The 19,525-nt window shown below is 39.9% G+C and overlaps 1 protein-coding gene across 1 annotated transcript in view; it reads right to left on the reverse strand.

Annotated features, from left to right (window-relative positions):
* The window catches only part of CASC1 (cancer susceptibility candidate 1), a 26,178-nt gene extending 7,693 nt beyond the window's left edge, over positions 1 to 18,485 (reverse strand). Inside the window, exons 1-9 of the mRNA XM_009279021.2 lie at positions 18,470 to 18,485; positions 14,834 to 14,915; positions 13,209 to 13,300; positions 11,891 to 11,992; positions 7,712 to 7,849; positions 5,871 to 6,017; positions 4,590 to 4,693; positions 2,838 to 3,117; positions 919 to 1,021 (exon numbers count right to left, since the gene is read on the reverse strand). Coding sequence (XP_009277296.1) covers positions 919 to 1,021; positions 2,838 to 3,117; positions 4,590 to 4,693; positions 5,871 to 6,017; positions 7,712 to 7,849; positions 11,891 to 11,992; positions 13,209 to 13,229 — 895 coding nt within the window. The 5' untranslated portion in view covers positions 13,230 to 13,300; positions 14,834 to 14,915; positions 18,470 to 18,485. The remainder of the gene's footprint in view (positions 1 to 918; positions 1,022 to 2,837; positions 3,118 to 4,589; positions 4,694 to 5,870; positions 6,018 to 7,711; positions 7,850 to 11,890; positions 11,993 to 13,208; positions 13,301 to 14,833; positions 14,916 to 18,469) is intronic.
* Between the last annotated feature and the right edge of the window lie 1,040 nt (positions 18,486 to 19,525).

Consider the following 19,525-nt stretch of genomic DNA (forward strand, 5'->3'; position numbering starts at 1 on the left):
TCATGAACCCATGCTGGCTAGGCCGGATCCCCTGGTTGTCCCGCTCATGCCTTGTGAGCGCCCTCAAGATGAACCGCTCCATAATCTTCCCCGGCACCGAGGTCAGGCTGACAGGCCTGTAGTTCCCCGGATCCTCCTTCTGGCCCTTCTTGTAGATGGGCGTCACATTGGCAAGCCTCCAGTAGTCCGGGACCTCCCCCATTAACCAGGACTGCTGATAAATGATGGAGAGCGGCTTGGCGAGCTCCTCCGCCAGCTCCCTCAGCACTCTCGAATAGTTTGCAGTTGTTTTATTTAAAAGACAAGCACTACAAGAAAACTCAGTCCTTTATTAAACCAAAGGACACCCCAACACTGAAGAAATTTGTAACCTAACTTACGTGGGACAGATATAAACAGTTTTCGTTCCTAGAATTAGGCCCTCTTTTAGTGAAGTATATCAGCACGTATCTCGCTTTAAGCACGCATTTAAGTAAAGCTCAGTAATACTTACGCTACCTGTGTGCCTACCATTATATGCGTTTGAATAATTTTTTTTTGAGGAATTCAATCTCACCAGACAGCCTGGCAGATTCATAAAGATTGTGTACCTCACCCGTAAACATACATAAACGTATGCATAATAATACACAAATGTACATAAACATAATAAATGTGTACATGAATATATACGTAAATAATAAATACATTAAAATAAGTGTGGGGACAAAATCCATTTTCCTATCTATCTGTCCTATTTTGTCCCTGCATTTAACAATCATTAATAGAAATGTCAATAAAACTCAAGTGTTATCAAAACATCAATATATTTATAAACTTTGTTCCATTCACATAGAGATCTATATCACAATGTTTCCATATCTAAAACATTTAGAATAAGTACTTTCGTAATGCTGCACATAAAAACTAACCAAATACCTTGCGACGGTATGTCCAAGATTTCCGATTTCTTCTCAGTTTCCTCCCCTGTCTCATTTATGTCAGCTATGCTATTGCTGTTTTCTTTGACTGAGATAGCACTCTATATAAAGAGCAAAAGACGTTTTATTCATCAGTCAGAGGCAGACACAATAAAGAAGAGGGTATCACCTCCTTCAGGGAGGCCCAAGGGGCAAGAGTACAGTCCCACTCCTCCAGCAACGTTTGCACCAATCTTGCTACAGGTCAAGGTTTTAGGAGAAATCATTTCCACCTAGCTAGCAAAAATAGTTTTGATTAAAGGTACTCTCCAACTTTGGAACCAGATATATAAATAGAGATAAACATAAAAGAATTACTTCATTTCCACAGCGAATTCCATCTCGAGCTCCCCAAGTACCATACAAGCACTTAACCTTTTTAGCAGTGTGTGCACTCAAAAATTATGTTTATGCTGACTTTACAGCTAGAAGAGTGACACAAGGAAAACTTAAGCCAATGTTGAATCCAAAGCCGTACTGAAACTCTGCCAGAACCCCCACTTGCAGTCTTAGCCTGTGCCTTGCCCATGACATTTATTCCCTTTCTCACACTGTTTTCTATTTTCAAAACATTACCCTAGATTTCCAGCCAAATTTCCAACCCAGATATGAATTCATCCCTGTCCTAGCAGACTCCTCTGGAAGCACAGCAGCAGACAACCGGCAGTTCAGTGTGCGAGCCATCCGCCCGGAGGCACAGGCGCCTCCTGTGCCCTATGCTGTGCCTGCCAGTGCGTGGGAGGAACACACACCTCCTGAAACAGGACAGAAGGTGAGAGGAAAGAAGTGTTTCCGCACGTAAATGTGGGGGAACTCAAGGCAGAGCCAGACAGGGGGAGAGACTGCAGTAGCTGAGAGAAGTGGCATCTTCAGAGGGAAGAGGAGAATTCACAAAACTGGATTGAGAGAAAGACAGACAGACCTGGGAAAGAAAAAGAGGAGGAATGAAATGAGGAGCTTGAAGAAAGTCTGAAAAATGTACGTGAGAACTGCCAAAAGACAAGACTTGTCACACAAAAAAGAAAAAAGAAACCAAGAAAGATGGGATTTCAGGCACTGATTCACTACAAAGGTGTTGGGGTCTGAAAAGGAAAAAGGCAAAGATTGTTGCTCCAAACATATTAAGAAGGCATAAAACGTGAGGTTTTACAGGTTATCTGTGCAGAAATTTTAGACAGAGAACCCAAGTCATTTAGCTGCAGGTCACAGACGATACCGAAAGTGAAAAACCCAAACCCAGTAAGAAGAATACAAAACCAAGCAACCTCCACAGCACCTAAAGCTAACGTACTCCGTTGACGAGTGCTGATGAAGAGAATCCAGCAGCTAGAAGCAGTGCTGGGAAAGCCCTCCACTGGCAAAGTTTCAGCATACAGACACGGAGCAACCGAGTAACTGCACAACCACGACCTGCTGAACTCTGAATCCCATTCTCCACACTGCGAATCTTCCTAATGTTGGATTCCTGCAGTGATTTTATGGGGCCGTCAGTTTCTCAGAAGCAGAATCCATTCACCTGGACGTACGTCACAGATTTACGGAAATATCTTACAACGGCACCTGACGCTCCTCATGGCTTGGTCCCACTCTTGAAACTGCCAACCAAATGCCAGCTCACGCATGCCAGCTGCATGGCAACCACCACACCCTGTCCAAACTTCCCCTTCTACCTTCTGTAGGACAAGCGTTGGTCATTCATCCTTCCACTCCCTCGAGAAGATCTACGGCACAGTATTAACACAAGTTGCCTTTTTCCATAAAACGTTCAAGAGCCTGGCGCTCTCGGGCACAGGACACATTAAGAAGCTGTTACACTGCGAGTGGGCCTCAAGTAACAGCAGCATCGCAGAACATCCTTTTGCGAGATTTTTTACCTACCTTTCTCCCATCAGAGCACGTTTCTTCTTCAGCAGGCATGTTGGGCTCTTCTCTGGCTTTCTTTTCCTCTTCTTCTGGTTCTTCTACACTGCCTTTTGAATGCTGAGTTAACTCTTTGCTGTCTAAGACTTCCAATTTTGGCACACTCTGACAGTGCAGCCGAAGTGGAGATACGTGGTCATAATGAGTATGCAATATGCGAACAGCAACACTGCTCACAGCCAGTGACTTTGGAAGATCAAATCCATGCTGTGTATCACAAAACATGTGATTTTTGAACCTGTAAACAACAGTAAAAAAAATAACATTCCCTAGTAAGACTGGCAGCACTTATTTCTGTATTTCTGCATAACCATTCAAATCGATGTTCTACACTAAAAGTCACCTAAATTCTCTTTTGTCGCGTGGCACAGTCTAAGAAACAGAGTGGGATGTGACGATATACTTCCTGTCTTGTACTGACAGCTGTCTGTAAGCCCCTCCAGAAAAGCTGTTGCTGCATTAAGGGCATCAGGAGCTGCAAAAATAACAGTCCTGATAGGATGACAATGAGGCAGAATCAGACGACGGCTCTTCTACGCAGTACATTCCGGTAAAACAGACTAATTTAATGGGCAAATTCCTACATAGGTGAAGTCACCAGCTCTCTGTGTTACATCAGTCTCAGCATCGTCCACATAAAACCCCAAGAGCTACACAGATGTAAAGGTAATTTTGATAATCAACAGTATTACACAGCCACCGATCCTTGTGACAGCGTAGGGAACAGGCTAAGAGCAGCACAGGAGGCCAACCTGCATCAAATCAAGTATCTAACTGGTGAACTTGGGTTCTTTCACCAGATATGGAAGGTTCTTGCTCATTGCGATTCCTGCCCAACCAAAACCAGAACAACTCAAATAACACTTATTTTCTGGTAAGATCAGCTAGTCACACATTCTAAAAATCTTCTAGTAAAGCATCATTTATTTTTTAATTCTTGGTTGAAAATTGTAAGTGCCTCTCTAAGCTGACCAAAAGGCTTTAACACTAACCCAGATGAGCTCTTCCTGCAGGTCAGTCTGACATTGCTCAGGGCCCAGCCTTCTAATCATCTTAGCAAAGCTTCCAGCAATGGGTCCTTAGTCAAGGCAAAGTCCTTTTACCAATTTATTCCTCATATTTGCGAGTGGGAGTAGGAAGTCCGCTCAAAAATCTTGTTTTGAAAAATGTAGCATCAGTTAAATGGTAATCTAATTAACAAAAAAAATCTTAGATTCAAAACCCACTATGGAGGATATTTGCATTCCAGGCTCTAGAATCTTTTATCTAACAGAGAATTGAGCACAAAGCATCATTCACTGCTTTGAAAGAAACTGTAACAGCTTAGAAACTATTTTAATTCATGAGCAAGAAACATTACCTCCAGAGGAATATCAATTCTCTGCATGAGTTTTACTCTTTTCCTTTAAAAATTGTTCTGGCAGTAACAGGGTTCTACTGTAGCATTTTAAGAAACAAAGTTTTTTTATATATATATATACACACACACATATCTACATATATAAAACATTCCTGTTTCTTTAATAAAACTCTGATGCAACCAGTACCTTCCTTAGCAACAGGCTGGTGTGAAATCCTTCAGCTGGGAGTCTGTAGAATAAAAGCTATTCAACATGAAAAAGACTATGAGAAACTGGTTCTTGGTGTTTACTTGACTTGGGTAGACAAGGCCAGGCCTCATTTCAAATTAAGAATTTCAGTATGCTGTACCTTACTTTCTTCTTCAGATTGGCCCAAATACAAAAAGTAACATTTTTATCCTTTATGACTGCCTGCATATTTCCAGTGTCAGAATCTTCATACATATTAGCTGCCTACAAAGAAAAAGCAGATTAAATCGTGTTTTCTTCTTATTTATAACACTTTGATTTACTTACATTTATACTTGGATAAATATGAAAAGACATGTAGGAATAAAAATACACCAGACCAAGCTCAGGTATGTTGTATTTATGTACTAAAACATAACAGTTATAAACTCAAATCTCTGTTAAAATTTGAACTATGTCCTTTTTCTTCCTCTGACTTCATCAATTCTGTCAGTCAAAATTCTGCCAAATATGGGATCTTAACATTATCCCCTTCAATGGTACTGCTTATCTCCCTTAATCCTGTGCCCTCAAAAACACTTCTCAGGACAAGTTAAAAAAAAAAAAAGACTTACTGAGCAATAAAGCACAACCCACAGCCTAGCCCACAGCCACCGCACAGATTATTTTACATGTCTGTCAATATACAACTTATGAAGTGATAACTACATTAGGAGTTTAATCCTAAACTCCATAAAGACGATCAAGAATTTACTATTTCTTAATTTGCACAGGGTTTTGACTGTGAACAAACATACAACTGGTTCACTATTTCCTTTACTTCCTTTTTTTGTTTCCTCTAGCAATATCCTTTTGCTAAACATACTTACATATATGATTAATATACTTCAAATAGCAAGCAAGATCACTACCTATACATGCAACCCAGAAAACTGATTCCCAAAGTACATTTTCATTTTCTTGTTTAAATACTCTTTAGTCTTCCCAAGATCTGTTTAAAAAATATTTTAGTCATATTAACTTGTATTAAAAAAAGTGTACAAGCTAACCTTATGATCTGCTTTTCACATTTGCAATTTCTTTACAGTCAACTAACTTTAATTTAAATCATTGAGACAAAATAGGAAACAAATTACATACAGTGCCCCCTTGTTTTCAACGTCTCCAAATCTCACAAAATGTCACAATAATTTAATATTAAATGTCTTAATGATGAGAATTTCCACTCTAAGGCTAAGATTTGCAGAGGTTTTGAAGAAATACAAGTCTGGTATCTGCTATACACATGATTTGGAAACTCAAATACTACATTTGGAAACTGAAATACTAATCTCTGTGACAATTTAAGAACAAACAAAAGCAACCATCACAAGAAGACACTTGTAGCTAAGCTTATATGCATTGGGCATATTACAACTTCGAAGGAGTAAAACTTACTTACTTTAAGCATGTGTTCTGTTGCTCCATTGTACTTCTGATGAAGCAGCTTCTGCAATTCCAGAATAGATTCCTGGTACTGGACTGTTTCTTTTTCTGTTATCTCATTTGGTGGTGTGTCCAATAAAAGAAACTGCAACTTCTGAATTAACTAGAAGACATTATATGTGGGAAAAGTATCTCTGTTTTGACACCACCCTTAATATACTGTGTGTTCTGTCATAAAAAACGAGGCAAACTTGCTTCCTTTGTACCTAAACATATCTTGGTCGCAGAAATAATCTTTTTCTATTATACCTCTAGAAATTGTGCTAAGCCAGCATTATCAGATAGACAGTCAACCAGGCAAAGCGCTAGAAATTCCAGGGTCAAGTCTGCCTTCCTTCATTCCTCTAGTCCAATTCCTTCATTCCTTAACCAGTGGGCTGTGAAATCTTAGCTTATGAAATAGATCATTTATTGAACCGGTTGGTCATATGAAGAAACTTTTGGTCAAAAATTAGTTTTAATGAAAAGCTTACAGCTTTATTTTGGAAGTGTATTTTCTGTAGTAATAATCTGAACTACGAAATCTTTAAAAAAAAAAAAAAATAATAGGAAGACATACAGCAATTGCATTTTAATTCTCAGAACAATCCTTATCGTGCAGTTTGGAACTCTGTCATTTCATTGTTGCCTTCCACTACATGCTAATATCTTAACACCTAAATGCTTGTATAGAACTAAAAAATTCCTAGCTGGCCAAAGTGACCTGCAGCACTGAGACAAAGGGAGGATCAAATTACATTTTATGCCTCCCTTCAGACTTGCCAGACTCTTCTTCCTCTCACCCTCTGGAATCGCAGTGCCACTGCTCATTAAAAGCAGCAGCAGCCCAATGAAAGTTGTATCACACATGCGACTTTCACCCCTAATTTCTGGAAGACCCCATTTAACTTTCTGAAAAACACTATAAAGTTAGCATAAATGAAAATAAAATCCTACATTTACAGAGCAGCCACAAGTTGCTTAAAATTGCCTCACAAACCATCAATGGTTGGTGGCTTGCATTTTGGGAACCCCAGCTCTTACACGACACTTGACTGGCTCTAAGTGTTACACAATAAGGCTGCTGTCCACTGAAGCACCTATATATGACATGAGCTTGTATGTTCTGGCTCAAGACTGTTTAAAGTGTACATAGCAGGGAAGATGGATGTTGGAATACTAGAGCTCAGCGTAGAAACATTACACACAAATCCCTTAAATGCACTGCATATTTAAAGTCAATAGTCATCTTCTTTAGAAGATGACTGAAGATGATTAAATCTGTAAGTAAAAAAATGTAAAAACTGAAGAAAAAATTCTGGGTTTTGAAGGTTATAGCCCATTTCAGTCATTTGGCCCAAAACAGAAAAAAAAAAGGAAGAAGGGGGCCTGTTGAGGAAAAAAAAAAAAAAAAAAAAAAAAAAAAAAAAAGCTCTAAGTGTTACACAATAAGGCTGCTGTCCACTGAAGCACCTATATATGACATGAGCTTGTATGTTCTGGCTCAAGACTGTTTAAAGTGTACATAGCAGGGAAGATGGATGTTGGAATACTAGAGCTCAGCGTAGAAACATTACACACAAATCCCTTAAATGCACTGCATATTTAAAGTCAATAGTCATCTTCTTTAGAAGATGACTGAAGATGATTAAATCTGTAAGTAAAAAAATGTAAAAACTGAAGAAAAAATTCTGGGTTTTGAAGGTTATAGCCCATTTCAGTCATTTGGCCCAAAAAAGAAAAAAAAAAGGAAGAAGGGGGCCTGTTGAGGATATGTTCTGGTAAGCTTAAACTGAAAAATACCATTTTAACACTTACATTTAGCACCTGTTCTCCCTTCTCCATCACAAGCTGAATGTCCTCATTTTGATCTTCACGCCATAAGCTCATGAAAGTATTTATTTCCTGCAGTACAGTTGGGTCAGGACTTCCATCACAACTGAGGTAATGCTCCCACTACAGGAAATGTTCAAAGAAAAGTAGATACGGGCATGCGGTGCACATGACTATCATTATGACAAGAAAAAGGAGGATTCTAAAAGACAGATATATTGTAGTGATACATTCACACCTGCATCTAAACAGGACTGTAACACCACCTGGCTTACCGCTATAACAGAAAAAAATGGTTTACTTTGATATTAACGTGTTAAGGTACTTCTGCCCACCTATCATTTGCTGTTTATACTTACTCATTTATCAGTGGTTTCTGTTCTGCTAGGTGGAGCTTGCGTGTCTACAAAAGCAAGGAATTCAGTACCAGCCACAAATGAGGGGCTGAAAGAATAAATGACTGAGAACATAAATGAGGAACTGGTGCAGGTGGAAGAGGCAGATGGTTCTCAAACCAGATACTGCCAACAAAACTGAAAATCCTTACACTGGCAATAAAGCTGCTTAAGAGCCTTCTATTCCAACGTGTTTATTCCTCCTTTCTCTGCCTCTGAAGGAGATTTTCTCCTCCTCACCAGCACCAATTCAGCTGTTACAGAAACCTCTGGTGGGAATGTGAAAAAAGGCTTGAATGATCTTTTTTTTCTTTAATAATTTTATTTTCAAATCAATTATTGGTCATTCTTGGGGGGAGGGGGGATAATAATCAACAACAACAGCCTAAACCCACTTAACTCCACACATGAGCCTGACATTGGCTCATGGGATCAATTTACAACATACAATATAATTTTTTTCATCCATATAGTAAGTTATTAAGGAACCTTGCCTCTCTGCATACTGTGAAGATTAATAATGCAGTGTTACTGAAGATGGCATTACAATGTAAAATGGATCTTTTAAAGCAAAAGGGCTTGTATAATTGCATTCCCAACCACTTCCATAACCATTTCCACTGACTTCAAAAAAAGCAGTAATAGGTGAGCCCTCAGTGCACTGGAAACTCCTGTATAAAAGACTGATCAGTCTTCAGTAATTAAAACATCTGATTTCTTTTTTTTACATCTTTGCACTTGAAAGAGATCTTCAGTTTCACCATCGGGAAAGCACATCCTTAAGGATGACAGCACTTGGTCTTTGAGAAAAAAGGATAAGTTTCATGAAAATTTGTAAGCGTATCTGTTAATCTGGATTGAAATTGTTCAGAAACGGATGTGGAAACTCAGCATTTGGTATTATATATTATAATATATATATTATCTGTTGGATTCTGCAGTGTTTTTGTCAAGGAGACGCTTGGTAGTGCTGGAGGTCAGGCGGCTTTGTTTGCTTCTTTTTGGAAACGTGTTGATGGCTTGCAGAGCTGTTCTGCAATTCTCCGAGCTGTCCTCTGCTTCTACAGATTCTTTTGATCCACCTGTCTGTGTTGGTCTCTTTTTTGGCTTTTGATAAGCTGCAGAGAGATGATTGTGTTGCCCGTGAATCTGAGCGGGGCTACTGCTCTCACATGTGGCAAAAGAAACAAACTGTGTAGCTCTGAATCCTTTTTCTGAGGCAAGAACAGGGCTGCATGTTTCTATTTATGCTTTTTGTTGTGAAGTCTGCAACTTTCAAAACTCCCATTTGTTTGAGCCTAGAGAGCGGGACAAAGCTGCAAGTCAGTGTCTGCTGTCTTGTATTGCTAAGAATGGGAATGACATCTTGAAATTGTTGAAATTGTATTTTAAGACATACATGCAACTTTGTGGCTGGAAAGCTGCCTGGGGGAAAAGACCTGGGGGTGTTGGTCAACAGCCGGCTGACTATGAGCCGGTAGTGTGCCCAGGTGGCCAAGAAGGCCAATGGCATCCTGGCTTGTATCAGAAATAGCGTGGCCAGCAGGACTAGGGAAGTGATCGTCCCCGTGTACGCGGGGCGCTGGTGAGGCCGCACCTCAAATACTGTGTTCAGTTTTGGGTCCCTCACTGCAAGAAAGACATTGAGGTCTGGAGCGTGTCCAGAGAAGGGCAACGAAGCTGGTGAGGGGTCTGGAGAACAAGTCTTCTGAGGAGCGGCTGAGGGCACTGGGGTTGTTTAGCCTGCAGAAAAGGAGGCTCAGGGGAGACCTTATCGCTCTCTACAACTACCTGAAAGGAGGTTGTAGCGAGGTGGGGGTCGGTCCCTTTTCCCAAGTAACAAGCGATAGGACGAGAGGCAATGGCCTCAAGTTGCGCCAGGGGAGGTTTAGACTGGATATTCGGAAATATTTCTTCACCGAAAGGCTTATCAAGCATTGGAACAGGCTGCCCAGGGAAGTGGTTGAGTCCCCATCCCTGGAGGTATTTAAAAGACATGTAGATGTGGCGCTTAGGGACATCTTTTGCCCTAAATATTCTTAACAACAGACTAATACAAAGTCTAATATTTCCCATACTCTAGCAGTATTTTATCTGAAGATTTATTTTTAAAGTAATAGTTCTATTTTGCCATTACTTTTCAAAAAAAAAAAAAATCTTATGTTTCTCCTTCCAAGAAATACTCTTCAGAAACATCCATAAACAACTGTCCCCTTTCAAAATGACTGACAGATTCTCTTGTTCACAAGGGTAATAAAGCCAGAGCTTGTCATCAACTGAAAAAGGTAATAAACATCATCCAAAGGTGTCATCGTAACTGTGAAGTTATCATGCTGCACCCTTGTGGCAACGAGTGCTAAGGCCACACTGGAATCCAGAGTGTAACCAGTGTGCCTAGGGACCGACTGTTCCCTCTGCAGGGCTCCTGAGGCCACATCTGGAGTGCTGGATCCAGTTTTGGGTCCCTCAATACAAGAGAAAGAGTGGTGAATTGGAGAGTCCAGAGGAGGGACGTTAAGATGGTTAGGGTACTGGGGAAAATGACACAGGAGGAAAGGCTGAGCTTTGTCAGTCTGGAGAGGACTAACAAAGCTAAGGGAGGAGCTAATTGCAATCTACCAGTACCTAGAGAGGGGTTATAGAGAAGACAGAGGCAAACTTTCCTCAGAGGTGCACAGGGATGGTGCGTCATGACAATTAGGCAATGATCACAAGCTGTAACAAGGGAAATGCCAACTGGATTTAAAGAAAAATTGTTACAATGAGAGTGGTAGAGCTGTCAAAAAGGTTGCTCAGAGATACTGTGGTATCCCCATCCTTAGAAATTTTTAAAACCCAACTGAGCACCTTGATCTAACTTCGGAGTTTGCCCTGCTTTGTGCAGGAGGTTGAACTGTATGAATTTCAGAAGTCACTTCTAACGTGATTTATCCTATGATTCTAAATTTGTTCCACAGAGGCTTTGTAAAGGATTAAGCGATATACAAGACAGAGAGAAAATCCTTGTGTCCACAAGTCTATTTGTCCTTACCTGGAACTAAACTGACCAAATCTTATATCAGACTGTTACTGACTGATGTTTCTGCAAGATGGATTCACAAGAGTGAAATGTTCTACGAGTGTATTTCCATACCTTACTATTTAAAATTTAATTTTACAGGCATACAGTACTATTGGGTGATGATTCAACCACCACGTACATCACCCTAAACTGCAGACATTAACTCTTAGCTGCATTCTCACATATTTCCAGCCCTGATATCTGACCCAGGTTTGTGCCATGTCCTTCAAAGTTTCAGCCAACCTCTCTCTGAATGATGACCTGTGGTATCCAGGAACAACTGGAACAAATGTTGTCAATCGTCTCAAATTCTACAAAAATATTTTTAAGCCCTGGTAGAGATTTTTTCATGGAATGTTTAAATGTAAAATGAATTAAACAAATAGAAAAGGAAGGACAAATACCAGAACATCTGGAAGTACAATTCTTCTTGACCGCTGGGGTAAGCTGTGGGGCCCTAATTCTTTGATCAGCCAGACAGGCATCTCTTTGCCCATGTTTTTTTTCTGTGTACACCAAAGTATAGAAGATAGAGGAGAGTGAGGATGGCCAGTTACTACCTTGAGATGGAACCTGAAATGCAGCCATAGCCCACACCTAAGTTCAAGAAATGGAAGCATTCCTGGACCCTGGAATGGAGACATAACCTAAAGTCTCTTCACTGTCGAACCTCTACAACACTGGGTGGATTTTGGAATGAAAGCTTACCTTTGCATGGGCTCTATAATCTGTTTTCCACTGCTGTGCAGCCAGAAACTTCTGTTCCAGTGAATGAAGTTCTGCTAGTTCAGATTCCCTTCGTTCTTGATCCTGTTTATATATATATATGTCAAACAGAGGAGTTAAATATTTGGTTTACTACTTACAACTATTTTATATCAAAGAAAAAAAATTAGGATATTTGAATGAGTTATCATTTAAACAAATCCAAACACTGATAGCTTGCTTTTTTATGAAACATTTAATCGAGAAGACTGCAGCAGTTTGCAATATGTTATTGTCATCACATTAGTTGCTGAGACATACGACAAACATAACGCGTCATATGACTGTTAACCTCTCACTTGAACAGTTTCCATATCATCATCCTGGAACTACCTCTAATGAGAGCTGATGAAAAATGTAGGCATATGTTGGAAAAATGTGTGCAAGATGATTTTTTTTTCCTTATAATTTTTATTATTTAAAATTTATTTTCTCTCTAGGGAGGAAAAATTCTTTGTGAAGGACAAGAGGCACAGGCAAGAGTGACTTTTTTCTGGGGGGAAAAATAAATTGTGGTAAATCTCCTGGGTTTTTTTTTTTTTTTCTTTTAAACACAAAAATATTTAGATATTACCAATCAGGTTTTGTTCTGAATGCCAGTCTTCTTAGAAAAATAAACATACATATTCAAACACACACACACATATCTCTATACATGCATGCACACAAATCAATGCATCTGTCCTAATATGTAACCACTTCTAGAATTTATACCAAAATTTTCTTGCCACAACTGTACCAAATGTAATTATGGGGAACACAAAAATATATCCAATTGAAAGTATAGTGGAAATGGAAAAAAAAAAAGTATTTATTCAAACTGAGTAATACATATCCCAAAAGTTAATGTATTTAGCCACAGCATCTTTATATATCAAAACCAAGCAAGACTATCTTGCCTCAGAGGATTTTCCTGAATCAAAGCAACACTAAGCCAATACTATAGAACAAAATTCAGCACCATTTCTCTTGACTTTTAAATTTTTTATTTAATTACTAATCTCACTACCTTCTCAACTTGTGGGATCTTATGCAAGAGTACCTTTCAGTGATTTGGCTAGATTTTTCGTTATTAATTTTAATCTAGTGATGCTAGAAAATTTCCTCTACATTTCCTCTACATCCTCTGTTCCTTCCCAACGCTAGGGACATAAAGAAATTCCTTTCCATGCTCACACTAAATTAATAATGTTTTACAGACCTTGTCACAAGTTTAGAAATAGGATTAGAATTTTTCAGTAACTATTGGGTATGAACTAACTTTTGCCTCAAGCTTTTCCATCTGCTCTTGTTCAATTCTCTCCTTTTCCAGTCTTGCTGCTTCTTCTTGTTGAGCTTGCAATCGGGCTTCCTCTGAAGATTGGGAAATATATCAAGAGCATAATTATATTTTGCTTAATAAAACCAGACAAATTTTTTATTAGCTGTAATAACAAAATAACCATAATAATGAGCAACACAAAGATGTATCTTACATTGCACAGAAATCTTCCAAATGAGCCAAACTACTTTGAATCATAGTACTAAAACACATTAACTATGGTGCTACCCCTATCAGCCTGTGACAATGCAAGTGGAGACAAGGATCAGCAAGCCCTCTTTTCCTCCCCAGAAACAGCAGCAGGAGTGCCCTCTCCCTTTATCTACAGCTTGAACAGGCCCAGGTTCTCAGTCCAATGTCTGTGGTGAAACCGCCTGAGTGGTTCAGTCCCAAGTTAGACTTCTCCTTTCCTACAGCCTTTGGTGGGTACCTCCATCTTATAGTAACTTCTTCACTGAAATCCTCTTCAGGATCAGTTACTCCTGATCACAGTTGTTTGTTTGGCTTTTTTTTCTTTGCTGCCACAGGGACTAGAAAATCAGAGAGGATGTGAAAATTAAAATTGATTTCAACCTCTAAGCCTTCAGCTTAAGGTAGCACAGCCTATGCATCAATCCAGATGTTCCCAAACAGTGGCTTGAATGTCACTGCCTACATGCAAATCACTTCAGATATATCTGTGTTGCACAGAGGCGAGAGCAATGGCAGTTCCCAAATCTGCCTGTACTCACCTGAGCCATTACCCCCATCCACAGAGGTTACTAGTGATTAGTAGTCACTTACTATTACTAGCAGTCATAGCATGCCCAAACCCCCACCAGGATGGATTAATGGCAGAAAGGGAAGCAGAAGAGATGGATCTGATGTTCAGACAGGGGTATCGAGTTGTGATACTGAACTGCAGAAGCAGACACATTCAGATGGTGAGGACAGGCAAGTCATGCAACTGGGATTTCATATTAAGGGATACAGTGATATACAATAGAAAGATCTTGAAGAAGTGGGTGGAGAATCACTCAGTAGAGACAGAAGAAGTAAACCCAAGCAAACTACACTTTAATCTATCCTAGTTTGTAGTCACTTTATCTGCTACCCCTTCAGAACACCAGCTAGCCCCCTGCCAACAGAAGTATTTTGTTGGCCTTTTTGGACAAGGAAGTCCTTTTCAGAGAATTTCTCTTGTCTACTGATAACTAGGCTTGAAAGGGGGAGGGGGGGAAGAAACCCACAAAACACTGCATTTCTAACTTGCTGAGAATATTTCAAAAGGTAATGGTAAGAGAGAAAAAAAAAATTAATTCTTCCAGCCACCCTCCTTCCCAAGTTCCTAATCACAGTAGAAGTAACTAGAGAAAAGAGTACAGCTCTGATAGAAAAGTGAGATGTGGGAGGTGGTAACAAGTAACACAGAATTTGGCCCACACAAGAAAAGAGGGATGAATCACCTGTATTTGTGAAATAGAGATAGATATCGGTGCACATATAGTTTGGGAGATTACTTTCTTCCATTTGTTTAAATAAGTGATTTGTGCCATCACATTCCCTGTAAATGAAGTGCACAGTACCTTCCTCTTTCAGCCTCCTTTCTTCTTCTTCTTTCTGTAATCTCAGACGTTCAGCTTTGCTAACTTTCTTTTTGCCACCGGACTTAATGTTTGCAATAAATTAAAAGAAAATAAATGTCAGTATCACTTTAATATGTTTTGGGAGGTATTCACCCTCTGTAACTTTGCCCTTCTAATCTGATCCCTGTATTAAGAATTTGGACTCCCTACACAGTCAGTGAAGCCTCCAGAACGGCAATCCACATCCTGGACTCAATTTTCTTCTCATTTTCATGATGTAATATATGCTTTTTCAATTAATATATTATTCTATGCTAGACACTCCTGAACACGGCCACATTAGGAGAATATTAAAATCTCTTGTTTTAGTGTAGAAATTGAGTAACAGGTAGATCTGCTAAAAAGTAGATGTTACAACTTCAAACATTTTAGGAAATACTGGGAAATGTATTTTGGGACATAGGCAAGTCTGGCGTTTAGAAGTATCTAATTCACCAGACAACTAACAGAGAGTTCTCTTTTCTGTTGTAAAATCCTAACTGCAACTCAAGACAGTTAACTGTTCAACCTCTAGAATATGTTATCCTAGAATAACTATGTTTTAAATTTGGGTTTCTCAGAAATTATCTTCCTTATCAGTTCTTTGCAGTCTGGGTATTCATTTTTAAAAAATAGAAGACAAGGTCACTACCATGCAAAATCTACTGTCATGTAACAGATTAACCAAAACAGAACACTTATTTTTGTCCTGTAATTCATAGATCCCTCACTGATGATACATACAAAAATTTGACAACTGGAGCTGTGCACATGAGGCCACCACGTTGCCTTCAAGAGACTTGAACAGCTAGGATGTGGAAAGCATAATTCTCTTTGGATTTGAAGATGTTTGCTAATGGCCCCTCACTTTTTACCTCACCAGCGAAAAGAAAGATTCTTGGATGGGCTTTTATTTTTTATTATAATTTTGTTTGGTTTTTGTGTTGACACAGTCTTGGGACGTTTAATCAAACGTGTAGGATCAGCACTGTCACTAGAAGACAGCACTTAAAGACACACAAGAGGAAAACACTCATTTCCTGTTAATGCAGTAGCAAAAGCAGCCTAAGGTTGCAATCCTCACCAAGCGCATAGTTACTAAGGACTAAATTATCTTTATTCAGTTTTACTCAGCGTTTACACAGGTAACCCTGCCATTGTATTGCACGCATAATAAGCTCGCAGTCAACGTGCTTTGACTCCATCTGGGGTTGATGGAATGATACCAGAGAGGAGTGCTCTTCCTGAAGGCAGGTGCTGTGAAGACAAGGCCTGAATACAACAGCCAGGCTGAGGTTTTGACTTAGATCTCACCCCTCTGCCCTGCTGTCAGCTTCTGTGAAACTTGCAGAAACTTCACATCCTCAAAACTCTGCCCTCTGCTCAGCTGGGTGTGGTTGGGCAACAGACTCCTTCCTCACTGGCGGGGAATAAAAAAAAAAAAAAAAAGAGAGGGGGCGGGGGGAGGTGAGGGGGGCAGGGGGGAGAAAGATGGGCCAGGAAGTAAATCAAAACAAGTTTGTGGAGCTTGTAAAGACAAGGAGGCTGATTTTGTACTGAACTGCAAAATTAATTCACAGCCAACACTATTGTTTATAAGTGGGACAGATAAGGCTATTTTTTTTGCACATGTGAGAAAATAAACCATGGTATTCTGCACAGGCTCCAGCATACGGAAAAAACAAAGAGTGACAGCAGCCTAAACTAAGGTTGAAAGCAAAGGTATGGATGACAAAAGACAAGATGTCAAGGAAAACGAATGACTTGCATTTGGTGGTGTATCTACGTACTGGCTGAACAATGGTATTCTGCCACTGACACACACAAACGAAAGAGACTTAAATTAAACCAAACGTTTACTTTTTCAAAACAGAGAAAATACGGAATGTAAATTGGTTCAGAGTGCGAGGCAATGTGAAAAGAGGAGGAGACACACCCTCTACCTAGGCATCTAACCTGGATGTCGCACATCAGAGCGCTGAATCCCAAGTCCCCATGCCATCACTGGCGAGAGACAAGGGCTTACAAGGATTCACTCAGGTAAGGTAAAACGACTAAACCAGTATGAGTTTCATCCACAGTGTCAGCAAGAGAATATAATTGGACGGTGTCACGATGTAAATAAACACTAAGGATCAAAGGCACGTGTTAGGAATCCAATCCTTCTCTTCCGCAGAGAAATGGGTACAGAATGGTACCAAACCAGCACAGTAGCATAGTGCCCATCCTGCAGAGGTGTAAATAAGGCAATAAAGAATGAGGTCCAACAAAGCTGACGGGGAGAGGCAACAGAAGAGGACTTAAGTCCAGACAGTTGCAAATGAACACGATGGTATAATGAAGTCTTCCTACCCACTCCACCCGAGTATTCCTAATAATTTGGTAAATATTGTTACAAGTAATCCAATTGATAGGGAACTTAGAAATAATCAAGGAGAACCTTCGTCAAACATCACACTGTGTTACAAATACTGTTATTTCACATTTTGCTTCTGACTAGTCTATTTTCAGATACAAATAACCACTTGGAAAGCTATTCATTTTACACTACTTTGCATGGCAATAAATATATACATAAATGTAGTTTTGAATACAAAGGTTATCACGAAGCTTGAACAAAAACAATGGTGAAAATTTAGTGCCAACAACAAACGTACACCCGCCAGAGCTAGCGTGCATCTTATCACATTTGTTACCAAAGCATTTATTTGCAAATTTCTCCTAGAACAGAGTCAGTAAAAACCACAATTCTACCCATTAAGATTTCAGGGAAGAATCGATTCCTTCCAGTTCAGGGGAAAAAAAAAAAAAATCTTTGATTACTTTTCTTCCAGTGAAAATGGAAAACCTGCTTGTTTCAATTACTTACAATCACTTTTTAGTCAACTTCTTTTCACATTCTTACGACTTAGCATAGCACTGAGAAATTGGAGATGCACAGTTATCCAAGGAATACATTTGAACGTGTTCTTTTTTGAGGGTGGGGTGGATAATTTCATCATCACTGAATTAAGAAAAATCCACGGGCATGAATTTATGCAATCCAGTTTCCCGTGGACTTCTGTCTGTTGTCTCCCCTACCCATCACGTTCTGTGTCCAGCTTGCAGCTCCAAGCCAGGACACTGGCTCTCCAGCCGGACATTCGCCGCCAAGCAAAACACACAGCGGCTGCGCTCGCCATCTTCTCTCTAGCAGTTCTGCAGGAACACGACTCAGCCTCCTTGCAAAAGGCACATAAGCTTAGTGTCCTGGAGACGCCTGTTCCTCTTTCAAATTTGATTGAGCCTGACCAACTGGCTCAGAAGAAATACAGATTAAAAAACAAAAAAAACCCACCTTTTTCTTTTTAAAAAGCACATCTGCATACAATTACGGTGTCACAGCACCTTTATTATGGCAGAACCTCTTAAAAATAATGTTTTGTAGACATCAAGTCCAGAAGTAACTGATGCTTACTTTAATTTCAGTATGAAGTGCTTTGTAATTTTACTCATATAATTTCCAAAATAACAGAACTGTCCTTGCACACTATCTAAATTAACACTGCAAGGGTCAAAATGCTGTATGTGAACTAGAGCATGTTTCTGCCTACCTACCTTTTTCTTCTTTTTTGGACCCTAGAAGATCATGGGGGAAAAAAAAAAAAAGGAAAGTGAGCATCAGAGAACAGGGTATCAAGTGTAAAGTAATAACTAGAAAATACAACCATTCTGTAAAATTAGATGAGATTAACTGACAATAATTTCGATATTGCAGAAAATTAGCCACCAGCACATGACTCCGGACCACCATAATTTATCAGGCTAGATTACACTTATGGTTATAGAAGTATATCTATTTATTCCCACTGTTAAAAAATTAATGTACATCAAATAGGTGATTTAGTCCAAGACATAATTTAGTCAAAAAATGTTTTCAGTGTTTTCTGAACTCATCAGCTGCGTGTTATTCCTAATAACACTAAAGTACATCATGCGATGACCTAAAAGAACACAGAAACACCATCGAGTCTTTTGTCGTTCATGGGGAAACTGCACATGAAGTGAAGAAATGTAATTAGGGGACTTCTCCAAACGACTACAGGAAATAAGAACAGGTTCTAGAAAGCCAAACGCCTAACGGCAAATCCCTTATTCGATTTACCAAGCAATTACCTTTTTTGTGCAACGACTAAGTATTGCCACGTGAATTTTTGTAACTTCAGGGTGACCGATTACCCACTCGAGCACATTCCCTACGGGGTGGAGAAAGGGGAAGAAGGCGAAGAGGAGAGGCTGTGCACGGGAACGCAGGTAAGTTTGGTACGGCAGAGCGATTCTGGCAACAAAGCGTTAGTTACCTCCAAGCCGGGTTTCACGCTAAGCAGCCATAGGAAGAAACCGCAGCACGAGGAGTTAGATCGGGGGACTGCAGAAAAGCTAACATGCCCTTCAGGCGGTTTTTTCAGTCTTAAATCCGTTTTTCCATATACCGGTACCTCAGCAGCCCGTGCGGACTACTCGAGCCCAACCCTTACCCACTTCCCCACCTAATCAGCGCCTCGAGGCGCCCGTTACCGTTGCTCCTGCCTCCCCTCTTCAGCTGCAGGAGCTCAAAGCCCTGCGGCTACACCGGCACTAGCAAACCGCCCGGGCCCACCGCCCGGCCACGGG

This window comes from Aptenodytes forsteri, unplaced genomic scaffold, assembly GCF_000699145.1.
Source record: "Aptenodytes forsteri isolate BGI_AS27 unplaced genomic scaffold, ASM69914v1 Scaffold241, whole genome shotgun sequence".
Classification (NCBI taxonomy): Eukaryota; Metazoa; Chordata; class Aves; order Sphenisciformes; family Spheniscidae; genus Aptenodytes; species Aptenodytes forsteri.